Below are 15,162 nucleotides of genomic sequence, written 5' to 3' on the forward strand. Positions count from 1 at the left end.
CTATGGCCCCCTTTTTTGAGGACCTAAAACTAAACCATTTTGAAAAAAAAAAAAGTAGTTTAGAAACTAGATTCAAATGACTACTACTTTTGTTTTTGTCATATCTTAAAATTTTGAGCGTAACTATCTTCAAATTCTTGTCGAAGTTGAGAAATTGTTGATTTCAAAAAAAAAGGTGTCCAATTATACCCCCTTTTGGCCCCACAACTTGGCACACTTACCCATAATTAGTATTGCAATTTAATAATTTAGAAAATGTCATTTATCTTTCTCTTTATTGATTCATGTTGGGAGAAATCATTGCAAAAAAATTAATTTATTGAATTATTATTTTTTATAAAAAAGTCACTTTAGTTGATGACTTGAATGACATATATAATACTATATACATTAAATAAAAGTGTATTTTTATTATTTAACATTATGTTGTTTATGAACAATTGGGATACAAACACTACTCTTCTAAGGCTTACCATTTTGCACTTGCTATTTGGTGTTATTTATGTGTAGATTCTTAATGGGGATGAAGAGGTTGGGGTAGGGGTTGTACGATTCCCCATCCAAAGGTTTTTCCATACAAAAGGATAACTCCTTTTGATCATGGTCAGATATCTAATGATATTTCATCTATATCTCCATTATTCAATTTGGGATCATGAGATCTCATTAGAGGCCCCAATATTCTCATATAAGGTTAATGGTCTTTAGGTGGATGATCCAAATGAGTTGTTGAGTATGGATATTATCAAGGGTTTCTTAGTCAATAAATTTCTTTTCTTTAGGCCTAATATTAACTAGGTTAGGAAATGGGTTGATGCTCATTACAAACTAAAGAGCAATATTAAACCCTTTACATGCCTTGTATATTACATATTAGTGTTTCAAACTATTGTATTGGATGTTTGTACCTTGTTCAAATGCTCCCATTTTGGTGCAACCTGTAATGCCCTACCAGGGAACCCAAAAGAAATTAACTTAAAGTTTCACTAAGTTTGTCAAACATTTTTTTTAAAGATAGTGGAAGCAACAACAACAAGAGATAAGATAATAGCGGAAGCATTAACTCACATACATAACAACCATCATAAGCAGATTACTTCCCTTAGGGTTCCATGACATTGAATCACATTTAAGTTTAATTAATATTAAATCTAACATATAACATCCATATTAAAGAATAACTACAAGTTCAAATCCATTTAAATAATATACAATTATAGTATGCCACTTGGCAATAAATAGAATGCACAATCATTCACTGTACAAGTCACAGGGTATGAGAGGTTAAAAGAATACACATCATTAAATAGATTACATCATCTTGTAAGATCCATGAAATCAAATACAATACACTTAGAGTATAACCATCCATCATAGAAATATAAGATTATATAGAAACAAACATTTGCACGACACATCTAGCAATCATCCAATGATCAGATCTCAATGGTATAAGAAAATGCACTACCACCCAACCTCGTGAAACCCAAAAAGGTCCACTCTCACCTCGTTGAGGAGATAAACACAAGTCTCAAATAGGATAACAAACTCAAAAGTCAAAACCAACATCTAAGTTCAAAGAATCACTTGAAAGAAAACTATCTCAAAGGGTACCAAGACACAAGTATCAACTAATCCTAGAGGCGACAAGACACGTAGGGAATCTACTATGCAAGTAGGCAAGTGGCATCACATGAGCCAACTCTAAGGTTACCCAGGTAGTCTTTTAATACTTCAGCCCCCTAGTGTCTCTGTGTGGCATCAGTATCCTTTCATACAAACAAGGCATACTAACAAGTCAACTCTAAGGATACCCTGGTAGTCTTTTAATACTCTAGACCCCCTAGTGACTTTTTGTGGTACCAATATCTTATTAATTTATTTTAACCCATTTAATGAAATGTTATCACTTATTAAAATAACCTACAATACCTGCCAGCTTCTTTAGGGCCTTGGCCTCCATTGCAAGCCACTTCCCAATATGACATATAGATAACTTACCCTAAGCTCAGCAAAAGAAAAAAATCTAAAATGACTATAAACCACACATAAGTTCTTAAACAAGCAATTAGAAAGATAAAGAAAACATCATTGATCAAAATCATGGATTTCACCAATATGATCATCCTAACAGGATAGGTCTAATATCAAGTACACATAAACCAAATCCATGTCATAACATGACATCACCAAGAACAAATCATTTAATCACCTCAGTCTTATACAAGCAACTAGGAAGAAATCCAAAGATAACTGATTGAAGACTCAAAGGTTATATTAGGAAAGACACATCATCCACCTTAGTTCTACAAAAGAACTGCATAGCACATCAAAACATCTGATCAAAATCATCATAGCACACACATAACACATTACCATGGTTGGGTATAAAAGATCATAATCAAAATATCAACATGACATCCTAAAACAAAACTCCCAAGCTTCTGGTAAACATCTTAATTGGTGAAAGCTAAGTCAACCTGAGCATAACATATATAAATCACACATTGCATACGGTAAATACAATACTAACTTTCATAATTCATTGGATTTTGGAAAACACATAAGTTTAATTTTCACTATAGGTTTCCAAGTTCTCACTTTCGTTTCCAAAACACAAAGATTCAATAACAACCAAGGTTTCAATTTTCTTTTCCAAGTAATATTGTTTATAGAGTTTTCAATTCCAACCAGGGTTCAAGTTTTCAATTCCAACTAGGGTTCACGTTTTCATTTTCATCAAAGTATGTTAATTACTAAGTTCTCCAAATCATAAAATTCTCCTTGTGTCGATTTGCTAATGTTTCTGAGTCCACACAAGTCTCAACACTCAACAAATCATAAAAAGTTGTTTAAGCATAGTTTTCATAGTTCAATTCATTTTCGAAAGAAAAATAAGATTTGGTTTCCAATTAGGTTTTTGGTTTCCATTTCCAAATATTACAATTGATAATGTTTTCAATTTCAAATAGAGTTTTAGTTTCTATTTCTCTAGATGTTAGATTCACTAAGGTTTTCGACTTCATAAGATGTAATAAGAATCCCCCTAGTATTAAAATCATGTTCTCCTAAAATTAACTCATTTAGTAAAAGCCCAAGTTTACTTAAACTATCATTTTCCAAATTGCATCCCTCAAATTTACTTTCCCCAAAAAAAATGTTCTAACAATTAAAAAAATTTAAAATTATTAAGAAACAATAATAATTATTAAATTACTAATGATAATAATCATTTATTTATTAATAAAATAATTTATATTAAATTATTAATAAAAAAATTATTAATCTCTTAATAGGCAAGAGCCTACAACACAACGATAAATTGTGAGCCTCTTATCCGAGAGGTCTTGGGTTCAACTCTACACAAGCTTAATAAATAATAATGATTAATCATGTCACATAACAATAATGAACCTTGGCTTTGGCCTCTTACCAATCAAGAAATTTTTATTATTATTAATCTCTTAATAAAATATAAATTATTAATAAATTATTAACATTTAATATATTTTAATTAACATATATTAAAATTAATATAAACAAAAATATAAATAAATTAAAACTATATTAAAAAAATCACCACCTTACCTTTTCATGTAGGCTACTTTAAGTAGCTACGAGCTGCTTGTGGCAGCTGTGGATTGCTTAGGCAGTTTTGGTCTGCCTTAGGTAGCCACGAGCTGCTTAGTAGCCGTAAGTTGCCCAGGTAAGGGAAAGAGGAGGAGGGGGGAGGTGGGGCTGGTGGCCCGCCTCCCTATTTCATTTTTATTATATATATATATATTTTAAAGAATACCAAGACAAAAGCCTTCCCCCCCCCCCAATTCATACAAAATCACAGGTCTCTTTAATGATTCAATTTTATTTTTCTAAAATTTATTTTGTAATAAAACAAACAAAAGAACAATGCCCTCTCAATAAACTTGCAAGTTCTATTATAATATATGTGTTTTTGATAAATTTACATAATGGATCTTATATGAGAATAAATATAACTTATCAAATCTATCGATTTATCTTCTAGTAACCCTTTTTTTTCTTTAAACCCTCATTCGATTTTAACAATTTTTAAATTAACAATTAAGGGTTTCTGATTTCAATTTAATTTACAGAGGCTATCATAAAAATGAAGAACAATCAAATTCTTAAAGAAGGGTTTCAACCCAATTGAATTTTGAAAATAGATTCACAAACATGGAGAAGACAAAAAAACCAAAGAATGAGCATCTACTGCACAAACCCACAAGATCCTACCTAGATCTGATGCTAAACAAATGATTGCACAAAACTCACAAGCAATTTCCTTCCTTTCGAAAACCCTCTTCCCAGAAATTGGTTCCTCTAAACTTGTGTAATTGCAAAATGAGCCCTAGATCTCTATCAAGAGTTCTCCCCTAATTTGGGGCTCTGATTGTGTAATCATGCGAGGGAACTCATTGATCTTTATCTTTTAATATTTAATTATCTTTTACATTTTCATGCATACTTTTTTGTAATTTTAAATATCTTTATTAAATTAATTTCTTTCTCTCTTTAAATAATTTATTATATTTTAATTTCAAGCATAAGCTTTATGCAATTTAATTAAAATAAACTTTATTAAATTTATGTTTTCTCTCTCTCTAGTTAATTACGAGACATTTTTGATATAATATTTATTAATTTAACTAATAATATTATTTAGATTTTATAATTAAAGCAAAACTCCTAAATAAATTATTATTAAATTAAATAAATATAAACATCAAAATTAAAACTTTAATAAAATCTTTAAAATTAATTCTTTTATTTAATTAATTTCTCAATTAATTAAATATAATCAAATATTGAATTTTCTTTGTTAAATTTCCATTAAATTAAATCATTAAATATTCTTTTAATATGATTTAATTATAACAAAAAATCATCATAGACCCACAAGACAAAATACAAAAAATCCATCATAAAGTATAGAATACCAAAAAAAACTTTAGGGTCAAATTCATGAATTCACGTCACTTGAAAAATTCAGAAAGGTGAAACTAACTTAGATTCTTGTCTTATTTTTGAGGACAAATGGCTTAGCTTAGGATTTGGATTCAAGAGTTATCTCCCCACTTATACCATTGAAATACTGCGATAAGGTACACTCATCTTGGCAATTCAGGAAAGTTGATACTTGATACTTATAATTTGCATAAAATCCATGCATGTACAAACACATATATTCTAAACTAAACAGGCAATGGAAGGAAGTGGTACATCGTGTAGATCTCGACTACTGGGTGACTACAAATCCTTCCCTCAACCATATCAGGAACATCAGTCATAAAGTAAAACAAACACGTACACCATACACATGAAAGTATGGGGTAAGTGACCATAGAAACTGCACATAATTAATCCATCTATCTAACCATCATGAGATAACTAAAATCACTAATTGAACATACACATATCATCATTGAAAGGATAAACATAAACACATGAAATAACTTAACAACTCATCACATAAATCAACTAAGTATGAAATACATTTAATCTAATCAAATAATTAAGTACCAATAATCATAAAACATAATCAAAAAACTGACCCAAGAGAATCTATCAATACGACAAGAAAAGTCAAGTAGGGGTAGGCATTACACAACCCACGTAGAAGGTAATTTGTCCCTAGTCAAAAACCTATTTGTTACAATTGGAGAACTTATTAGTAGCCCAAGTAAATATTTTGAAAAATAAAACTTTGGGTGGGATTAATGCAAATAGGAACTAGCACTAATGGTGGAGAAGATTGGATTTAGGGGAGCTAATAGAAATAGGTGGGAATGACATTTAGAGGAAGTAGCAGGCCCACATCACACATAAGTAATCAAAGTTTAGTGTGTGGTTTCTAAGCTAGGAATTGGCTAAATCGTAAACTAAAACTAGAATCTTACAAGGGGAAAAGAGAGTTTTGAAAAAAAAGTGTCCCCCTTGGTAAGATTTACGTTTTAGTTTAATATTTAGACATTTCTATTTTAAGTCATGTCACCTTAAACAACCCTAAAATTGATGTACAATCCTATGAATCAATGTTAAGATTGTAAGATGATAAGCAATAATTATAAAGTATTCAATATTATCTTAGATCACAAATCTAGGGACTAGTATCCTTACGTAATATTTTTTTATTATAAGTAATCAACCAAAGCCTAGATGATTTATTATTATTATTATCATCATCATTTGTTAATCTCAAATATATTCCAACCAAAGACCTCTCCAATGTGGGGCTCACAATTTGAAGTTGTGTTGTAGGCTATTACCTAAAATAAATTGCAACAATTATTTATTATTAAAAAATATATTAAAATTTATTTCAAATTTAATATTTACCTATTAGAAATAGATTTCTTTTAATAAAATTATTCCAATTTTTTTTTAAAGTGTATAAATTAGTGTGCTCATTTAAATTTCATGTTACTAGTATCAATACCAATCTTTTATTGTAGCATGAAATAAATTTTTATTATTTACAATGTTGTAACATAATTATCGATTTATTTATTTAGTCAATGCCCTTCATACACAATCAGCCAATAAAAAATTGAAGGCAACATAAACTTAAATTTATTCAACCAAATTATTAGGGCCCACACAAGCATCTCATCTCTGACAAAATGGAATGAACAGACTGTCAAAAGTAAATAGAGAGAAATGGCTAAATCATAAACTAAACTATAATTTCTTATGCATGTAGATGTCTAACATATCATGCCAATGCCATATGACATCTTACGAGATGTGATGTTTTTGTGTACTTGACGACATATCTAATGAAGGAAGCATTAATTTTCTATCATTCCTGCGATATTTAAAAGATCTTAGATTTGTTTTGTGATTCGAGATTGTGCGTCATTAGAAATAAAAAATAATGAGTGTAATTTTAAGAGATGCTTAAAAATAATGTAACATATACTAGTAAAATGGAAGTAAAAATAAAGACTAATTATAGGTGTAATGAAGACTTATAAAGATGAACAAATCAACAAAACTAGAGAAAGATGAAACATATTTATGAATTGTGATTGCTGATTTTTTAATTTTAAAAATATTAAAGGTAACGATAAAAGATAGTTATAGATTGATAAATTGATATATTGTGTTTACATTGATTGAAATTAGATGAGAGGTTTTAATATTTTTTACAAGATCAAACAATCTATGAGATCTTAGAATTGTGTCTTGGATTACAAGATTGAAAATTGAATAGTTCAAAAGAAAGAAAAATACTTGCATAATTCAATTTACAAACTTCAAATTAATATTTAATTTTATAAATTAACCAATAAATGATAAGTTGGATTTTAATGATTTTTTGAACTTAAAGATATTGTATTATTAGATTTTTTAATACTATTAAGATTAATATGTTTGATATGAAATTAGTTAATTAATATTAATATATTATTTTATTAATTATAAAAGTTAAATTGGATTTGAAGTTCAAACTTAATAAATAAATTTTACATATTTGTTAATAATAATTGAAATGAATTATTAAGATATTAAAGTAACAATTTCTTATTGATTTCTAAAATATTATTTTAAAATAAATATAATATTATTAAGATTAATATATTTGGTAGGTAATTTTTAATTAATATTCATAATATTTTTATATCAATTGAAAAAATAAATTATATTTGAAGTTCAATAGATAATATATTTTATTTTAGAGATATTGTTAATATTTATAGATAATAGATATTTTTAATAATACCTTGTTTACTGATTGATTAAAAAAATTATCTACAAATGTTAATAATATTTAAACAAAAATTTAAAGTTCAAACTTGATAAGAAAATTTTACATATTTGTTAATAATAATTGAAATGAATTATTAAGATTTAAAATAATAAAAAAATTGGTGATTTTCAATTATTATTTTAAAATAAATATATTATTAATGATGTTTAATATTATATAATAGTATTAAAAATATTTAGTTAGAATTTAAATTATTAAAATTTAATAATAATATTTTAAAAACTAATTTATTGTTATTAAAATAATTTTCAATTACATAATTGAAATAAAATAACAATTTTTAATTTTAATTTTTTCTATTAGATATAAGAGTTTCAGAAAATACAGAGCAACCAAAGTACCACCACAAAAATCAAGGAGGCCAAGCCTTACAAAGGAAGAACACACTCAACTGTACCACATAACAAAAAGAGGAGGACTAACTAACTAAGAACATCATAGTAATTGACCACCCAAGCAGTCCAACCAAAGGGACCCTCCATCCAAACGACGTTTTTACGTTCTTGAATTCTTATTAAAGTTTAAATAGATATATACATTTTTAAATTAGTTGTTAAAACATTGTTTGAAAATTATTAAAATAATTTGTAATGTGAATTTTGTTTTAATAACATGTAATATTTGGTTTTATCGCTTTATACTGTGTAGAAAATTTAGAATATTACACTTTCAATAGGACGTCTCTGCACATGTCACATATCGTCAGATGTCATATATTGTTGAGATGGTATGTTAGACATCTACAAGCATAAACACATTACGGTTTAGTTTATGATTTAGTCATTGCCGAACTGACGGAGTTAACGAAGGTAAATATTCAGCTATTTAGCCAGTGCATAGGAAACAAAGGGCCCAAAATAAAATAGACTAGAATCTTGCAAATTCAGAATTTCATTTGACCTTTCCTCCCACCAACCTGAGAATCATTAACTTTAGGGGCTTTGGGTCACCTTTTAAGTTGGTATCTTTTTTAATTGTCGGTGGATGACAGCTACAATAGAGAAATGCTCGACATTAGCGATCTCACAGTCAAAGTAAATCCTCCTTTTTCTCGAGGCCCACAAATTGGGGACGCACGAGCTCATACCCTACTACCTTTATTTGGGACGCACACGACTTTACAATCGAACAAACAAAGGACAAGATGCCTTCATCACACACTCCTCATCTCCTCCTCACCTCTAATACATTTATTTATCAAATAAAGCGCCAAAAATGGCGCTCCGTAGTCTTTTTACTCAGCCCCGCACACAACAAACACAGAGCAAGTTAAGCAGAAACCGGCACCCAGATGAGATCGTTCTCGAAGATCCAATGACAGACTTCAATCTTCCCCGGCTCGTGTCCCAACGCTCTGAATGCCGCGTGTCCCGCACTCCACTGCGTGGTGTCAAGATGGCAGATGGCCACCCCCTCATTTATCTTCTTCTTTTCCGCCTCCATTGACAGCAGCTCAGCCTGGTATACCTTAACCTTGGGCACAGCGTGGCAGTAATATACCAGAAACGGAAACAAACTCTGATGGCACGATACCGACCTCGTGATGTTGCCACCGTCTTTGCCGGTGACGGCGCCGACATAAACTTGGCCCCTCGACCCCGCCGTGCTTTGCGTAGTGAGAATCTCCACGTTTGAGCCGAGCACCGATACTGCGAACTCCGCCATGCCTTCAACCGACGTCACGCATTTCTTTATCTCGTCCTTCACCGCCGCCCTCTCGCAATCCCCAAGCGTCCGCGCCATGATCTCAGACATTGTGGAGTTGTCCGGAATGTGAAACGTGTTCATCAGCTGCGGCAGAGTCTGCGTAGAAAACGGCAGCTTGGACGCCAGAGAAGCGGGAAGGAAGGATCTTTTGGGCATGTAGTCCTTGATGTCGGGCATGGGCAGAGTTTTGCCCTGCACCAGCATATTCTCCCTGAAGAACTTCCCGGCCTCCACGCCATTAGAAGTCTTCCCGGTGGTGTTGGTGTAGTCGGAGAATGTCACGTCGGTATTGGCGTAAGTTTTGAATGTTGTATTCTTGGCGTACGTAGTGAAACTCGCGGACGCGGCATTGGAGCCTTGACCGTAGCTGGAAAACTCATTGGAAGCGCTGGTGTTTTTACCGTAGTTGGTGAAAATAGGCCCGTTGCTGTTGCCGTCCTTTCCATAAGTTGTGAAGACATTCTGCGGGCTGTTGCCCCCTTCGACGTACGTGGTGAACTGCTGGAGGGCCCCGTTTGCTCCGGTGGCGTAGTTCTGGAAGTCGTTTCTGAGGGCGTTGCCGTTGTCGGCGTAGGAGGTGAACTGATCGAGAGGACCGTTTCCGTTCTGGTCGTAGCCTTTGAAATCGTTGGTGATGACATTGGAATTGTTGGCGTAGCTGGTGAACTGGGAGAGGATCCCGTTGGCGTCTTTGCCGTAGGCTGCGAAGTCGTTCTTGATGACATTGGAATTGTCGGCGTAGCTGGTGAATTGCTGGAGCGCGGCGCTGCTGTCGGTGCCGTAGTTGGTGAAGTGGTCGCGTGGGACGTTGGTCTGGAAGCTGTACAGCGTGAATTGGCTGATCGCGCTCGATCCCACTCCGTAGTTTGCAAAGCCCTCGTCGACTACGTTGGAGCCCGGGGCGTAGTTTTGGAAATCGTGAATGCCGGTGGAGTCCGGGCCGTAGCCTTTGAAGGCGTCCTTCACTACGTTGGAGTTGTCGGAGTAGTTACTGAAACTGCTGTCGTCGACCTTGTACTTTTTGAAGCCTTTGTTGTCGCTGTAGCTCTCGAAATCCGACGGGCCCGAGGCCGCTTTCTGATCTGAGAGGAGCGATGTTGTGCGCCGCGTGCAGAGGAGATCTGCGGCTCTGCAGAAGGAGGCGATGTGGTCGGAGAGCGTGTGGTTTGTTATGTAGCCGGAGAAGAGAGCGACGGAAGTGGCGTTGAGAGGAGAGGCTTTCTCCAGCAAGAATGGTGGAAGCCTCGCTTTCGGCAATGTGCGACGCCAGTAACGCACCAGAGATGCCTTCGCCGCAAACGGCCCAGCTCCACCGCCTTCGCTCGTCATTATCTGCATTTTACGAAGGGATAAAACATTTGCGTTTTGTGTAATGATTCAAATTGAATCAGACTTCATCTACTTTAGGCAAGAGAAAGGCCTTCACTCAGAATGATAGTCGATCTTCAAGAACGAATGAGACGAAAAGATTTGCATTTTATGCAGCGGAAAAATGACTCAAATTGAATCGCACTAGTTAATCAAACTGAGGCGAAAGAATGGCCATACACAACCCATGACGCGCATACTTTCTTTACAAAGCCACGAACAATTTTTTGTAAAGACAAGATTCAGAAAACAATAAGTACTTAGATGAGCATATTTAATAAAATATCCAAAACCGGAGCAAACTTGAAAATAAGACTTACGATCGCTTAATCCCTCATACATTATTCAAATCAACTCATTGAATGAATCAGGAACTTACCCCGAATGCGCATACAAGCAAACCCAGGAGGATCACGCGGCATTCCATCTCCTAAACTGTGAATCTGCTGATAAAAGACACAGTTAGAGGAAACCTTACCCTTTCTAAGACTATATACAACTAATACTGGAAAGCCCAAGTCCGTTACACCGTAGCTGTAATTGTAGACGGCAACCTATACATGCCAGAAACAGAGAAGCTAAAACTAACTAATTCTTGATTTTAATGACACGAATTCAAGCTACTAGTCAAAGGACGTAACAGACAATTCCCAACAACGCTTGCAAAGAAATCAATGAGAGGAAACTGACGTGCAAAATGGATGGATACCTAAATAACGGAAAAAAAGAAGGCAGAAACTTTGACCCCAATAAATTCCGATCCGTGCTTCTGGATTGCACCGAAATTATGAGAGTGCAGTAGGATAGTCATGCACTACCTACTTCCTACTTCACTCTGGCAGGCCATGGATAGACAGACTTCTTTCGAGCCATTATATCAAGGTTTTCATCTTATCCTATTTCTCGGCCCATGGTTTTCGCATGCGACCTCCCGTGGGCTCCACTTCCCCAAATCCAGGCTGTCCAGCAGCAGTCTCTGTACACGCACTAGAATACACAAAGCCCCTAATTTAGCGCTGATCCCCTTTCTGGCGGATGGTGTAGATTCATTCCAAACTGTTTGGAGCGAGTTTCGCCCCCTCGTTCACGGAGATTGAAGCCATTTTTGTCAGGCGCATTTTGATGCCTACAATCCAAATTTTGTGCCGTAACTTTGCGTGCACGCTGACTGCAATTGACAAAAGGGAGAGCATCTGTCTTCTGATCCAGAGCAGGAGGGGCTCATGAACAGGAGAATGGGGTCGCCATGCTCATTTCTCACTTGCTTTTTACAGTTTTCATTAATAGAATGGTTTTAATTACAGCAATCTTAGATTAATAGAATACGTTTCTATTCTTCTTACTGTAAAAAGATGATAACTCTTTCACTTTGTTTTTTCCGAATAAAAATAAATCCATCCATCTATCGATTCACCTCTAAATCTATAAAAGCTGATCTTTGATTGAACAATACTAAATATATTAAAGCAATCATATACACATGTAAGGATTTATTAAAGCAAAATGATTTCTCGTGTAGATAATGAAGAAAATTGATGTGTCCCGCCTTGGTAAGACGGTTTAATTGATGTTGTTTGTTTCTCCAGGATAAAGATTATGGTCCTGTTAGTGGGAAAGAGTCGGATTTTGATGTTGAGAGTTGATTGAAATGCAATCTTGTATAAATTATAAGTATTTTACTTTTTCATAATTATCATTATAGATTGTAGATTATTTTTATTAATAAACAAGTGTCACATACTGGCCTACGTTATAATTTTTAATAGTAATTAGAGATTAAAATTAAAATAATAAATTAAACAGTTTTGTCAAAAATTAAAATCTCAAACTAAATTCTATATCATGAAAACAAGTGTCACTAGTGGCATGGACTTGTCATTTAAGTTTAATAATTAGAAAGAGATTGATTAAAATAATACAAATTTTACTTTAATGTTAGTATCATCATACAAAATAGTTAGAAAGTAAATTAAATGAAAGTTTATCAAATTCGGTTATGACATGATTGGAATTTAATTTTTGTTTAATGCTGAAATTAAAACCAAAATAATAATAATAATAAATATATTATTGATATTTGATGGTGGCTAAATTACGCATTACTATAGAAATGCAACAAGTTTCCCTATCAATGCAAAGTTTTCTAAGTTAATGCTCAATGTTGTAAATTGGGTGAGATGGAAGGGAATTTGAACTTCAATAGGGATATTTGGTAGCAAGACAAGTGTCCAAAATAGTGGCATATAAGTAAAGACAATTCCTAATTCCCACTCCAACGAATCTTAGGAAAAGTTATAGTTTTCTTATTTTAACTTTTATTAATTAATCCTTTGATATTTTATTTTTAAAAAATTGATTAATATGTTTAAAATTTTATTAATTAATCAAGTGCACATCTTTGATATATTATATTAAAAAACATTTGATTAGTATGGTGTATGATTATCTTATTTTCATTTCTTTTGATTATGTTTAATATGCATTATGATTATATGTTCAAATATGAAATGAAGTAAATTAATGAAACAATTGTATGAATGAATGATGAATAATATTACTATTGTTCATTAATGAAAAATTAAGTGTTGTAAGTTTTAGATAGGCTTAAAGGGCTAGAATTAGGTTGATGTTAACTTACCAACAAGAAGATTTGAATGATAAAATCTAGACCCACACTCACATAATATTTTTTTGGTGATTCCTTTAACAAGTTTCTAACTTTATTTATCATTGCATTTATAAAATAAGTCATTCATGTGTATGTATGTACATATTTTAATTGATTAGAAATGTTATTATTTCTGTCAAATTTGAATTTTATTTTTTAATAGATTAAAAAAATGTATCTAGTAAATATGAATTTTGTATAATTTACTTATTTTATTATTAAAAATACAATTGATATATAAAAAAAATAAAAAAATGAGATTCTCTCATACACGTATATAAAACATACATAGGACTAGAACAAATAAATACATTGGATAGAATTAATATAATTTTAACTAATACTAATACTAGAATAAATTATTTCTTTTAAAATTAAATTAAAATTTTAATTATAAAAGAAATTATGATATTATATATATAATTTTAAAATGGGTAGGAAGTAAGGGTGAACATAAAGTACATGCAAATTTGAAAAATAGAAAAAAGAATGGAAGAAGTCGGTGAGAAAATTAAAATAAAATAAAATTAAAAAATTATATATGAATAAGAAATAGCAAAAATTGAAAAAAATTCTACCAAATTTTTAGAAAATGTGTATTGATTTTAATTACTGTTTTTATATTTTTATATTTTAAAAGATTAATTTTAATCTTATTGATCTTATATATTTTGTATTCATCAACTATATTCAATACATTAAATAATTGTTAATAGCAAATAAAACTTTACCCAAAAATCTCACCTAGATGGAAGAAGTCTCTCAGAAAAGGGGTCCTATAATACCAAAGGAAATGAACCAATCAAATTTAAGAGAAATAGTTTCTATAATATTCATAGATAAATAACTAAACTTTATAAATATTCAATTGATAAAAAAATAGTGAGCTCTAATTGGTGGAAACTAATTGATGATAGGAAAAACTAAATGCAATAGTATATTACCTTTGACAAATAAAACAATAAAAATTAAAAAATATGTATTATTTAATTTGAAACAAAATATTTCTTATATTTTTTATATATTATTAATAAAATATTTAAAATTCATAATATTGATAAAGATTTTTTTAAGATTTTTTTTTTTTTAAAATTGAGATTTTTTAAAATGACCATACCTTCTTCATAAAAGTTCATGTAATAATTAGATGAGTCAAATTTAAAATTTGCTGCAATCATATTCTACTTCACTTTTAGAATGATCAAATAATATATATTAAATATTTAATATATATTAATTTACTATACATTTACTTTTAGAATAATCCGTAAAATATAAATTTGAAAATGGGACAATGACATAAAAAATTTGAATTAGTGCACTCAAAATATTCATCTAAGAAAATATATTGAAAATAAAAGAATATTTCAGTTTTTTCACTATAAAATCTTGACCTCAGCTTTTCTTTGTTTATGTTTAATGAATTGCTTTGATGTACAATGAAACAACTAAAAAGTGGATCAGTTAGCTCAACTATTGATGGACCTCCTATTTTCAAATATAAAAAAATCTGACAATAAGATCATGACGGTCTTAATCAACTTGAAAAGACAATTTGTTAATGTGAATAATATGGTTAGAGATAAAATCCCATAAAAAGGAAACGAGCGCGTTGTCATCAATATTT

The 15,162-nt window shown here is 31.5% G+C and overlaps 1 protein-coding gene across 2 annotated transcripts; it reads right to left on the reverse strand.

Moving 5' to 3' along the window:
• Positions 1-8,667: 8,667 nt before the first annotated feature.
• LOC149543499 (uncharacterized) lies at positions 8,668-12,011 on the reverse strand. Of its 2 annotated transcripts, none has more exons than XM_089798302.1 (3): positions 11,577-12,011; positions 11,247-11,310; positions 8,668-10,831 (listed from the first exon to the last, which is right to left on the reverse strand). In XM_089798302.1, the coding sequence occupies exons 2-3, from the start codon at positions 11,292-11,294 to the stop codon at positions 9,062-9,064; spliced, it is 1,818 nt and encodes a 605-aa protein (XP_089654428.1). In that variant the 5' UTR covers positions 11,295-11,310; positions 11,577-12,011; the 3' UTR covers positions 8,668-9,061. The 2 variants fall into 2 exon arrangements, with proteins under 2 accessions (XP_089654428.1, XP_089654429.1); XM_089798303.1 differs by having other exon boundaries at positions 11,613-11,669.
• Between the last annotated feature and the right edge of the window lie 3,151 nt (positions 12,012-15,162).

This window comes from Cupressus sempervirens, chromosome 8, assembly GCF_028749045.1.
Source record: "Cupressus sempervirens isolate cs-2001-9-10 chromosome 8, ASM2874904v1, whole genome shotgun sequence".
Lineage (NCBI taxonomy): Eukaryota > Viridiplantae > Streptophyta > Pinopsida > Cupressales > Cupressaceae > Cupressus > Cupressus sempervirens.

Excerpts from the sequence above, each read along its gene's own strand:
- LOC149543499 (XM_089798302.1), bottom strand. The coding sequence starts at position 11,294 with ATGGAATGCCGCGTGATCCTCCTGGGTTTGCTTGTATGCGCATTCGGG. Across the intron at positions 10,832-11,246 it reads TGCTTGTATGCGCATTCGGG|ATAATGACGAGCGAAGGCGG; the intron begins GTAAGTTCCTGA and ends CGTAAAATGCAG.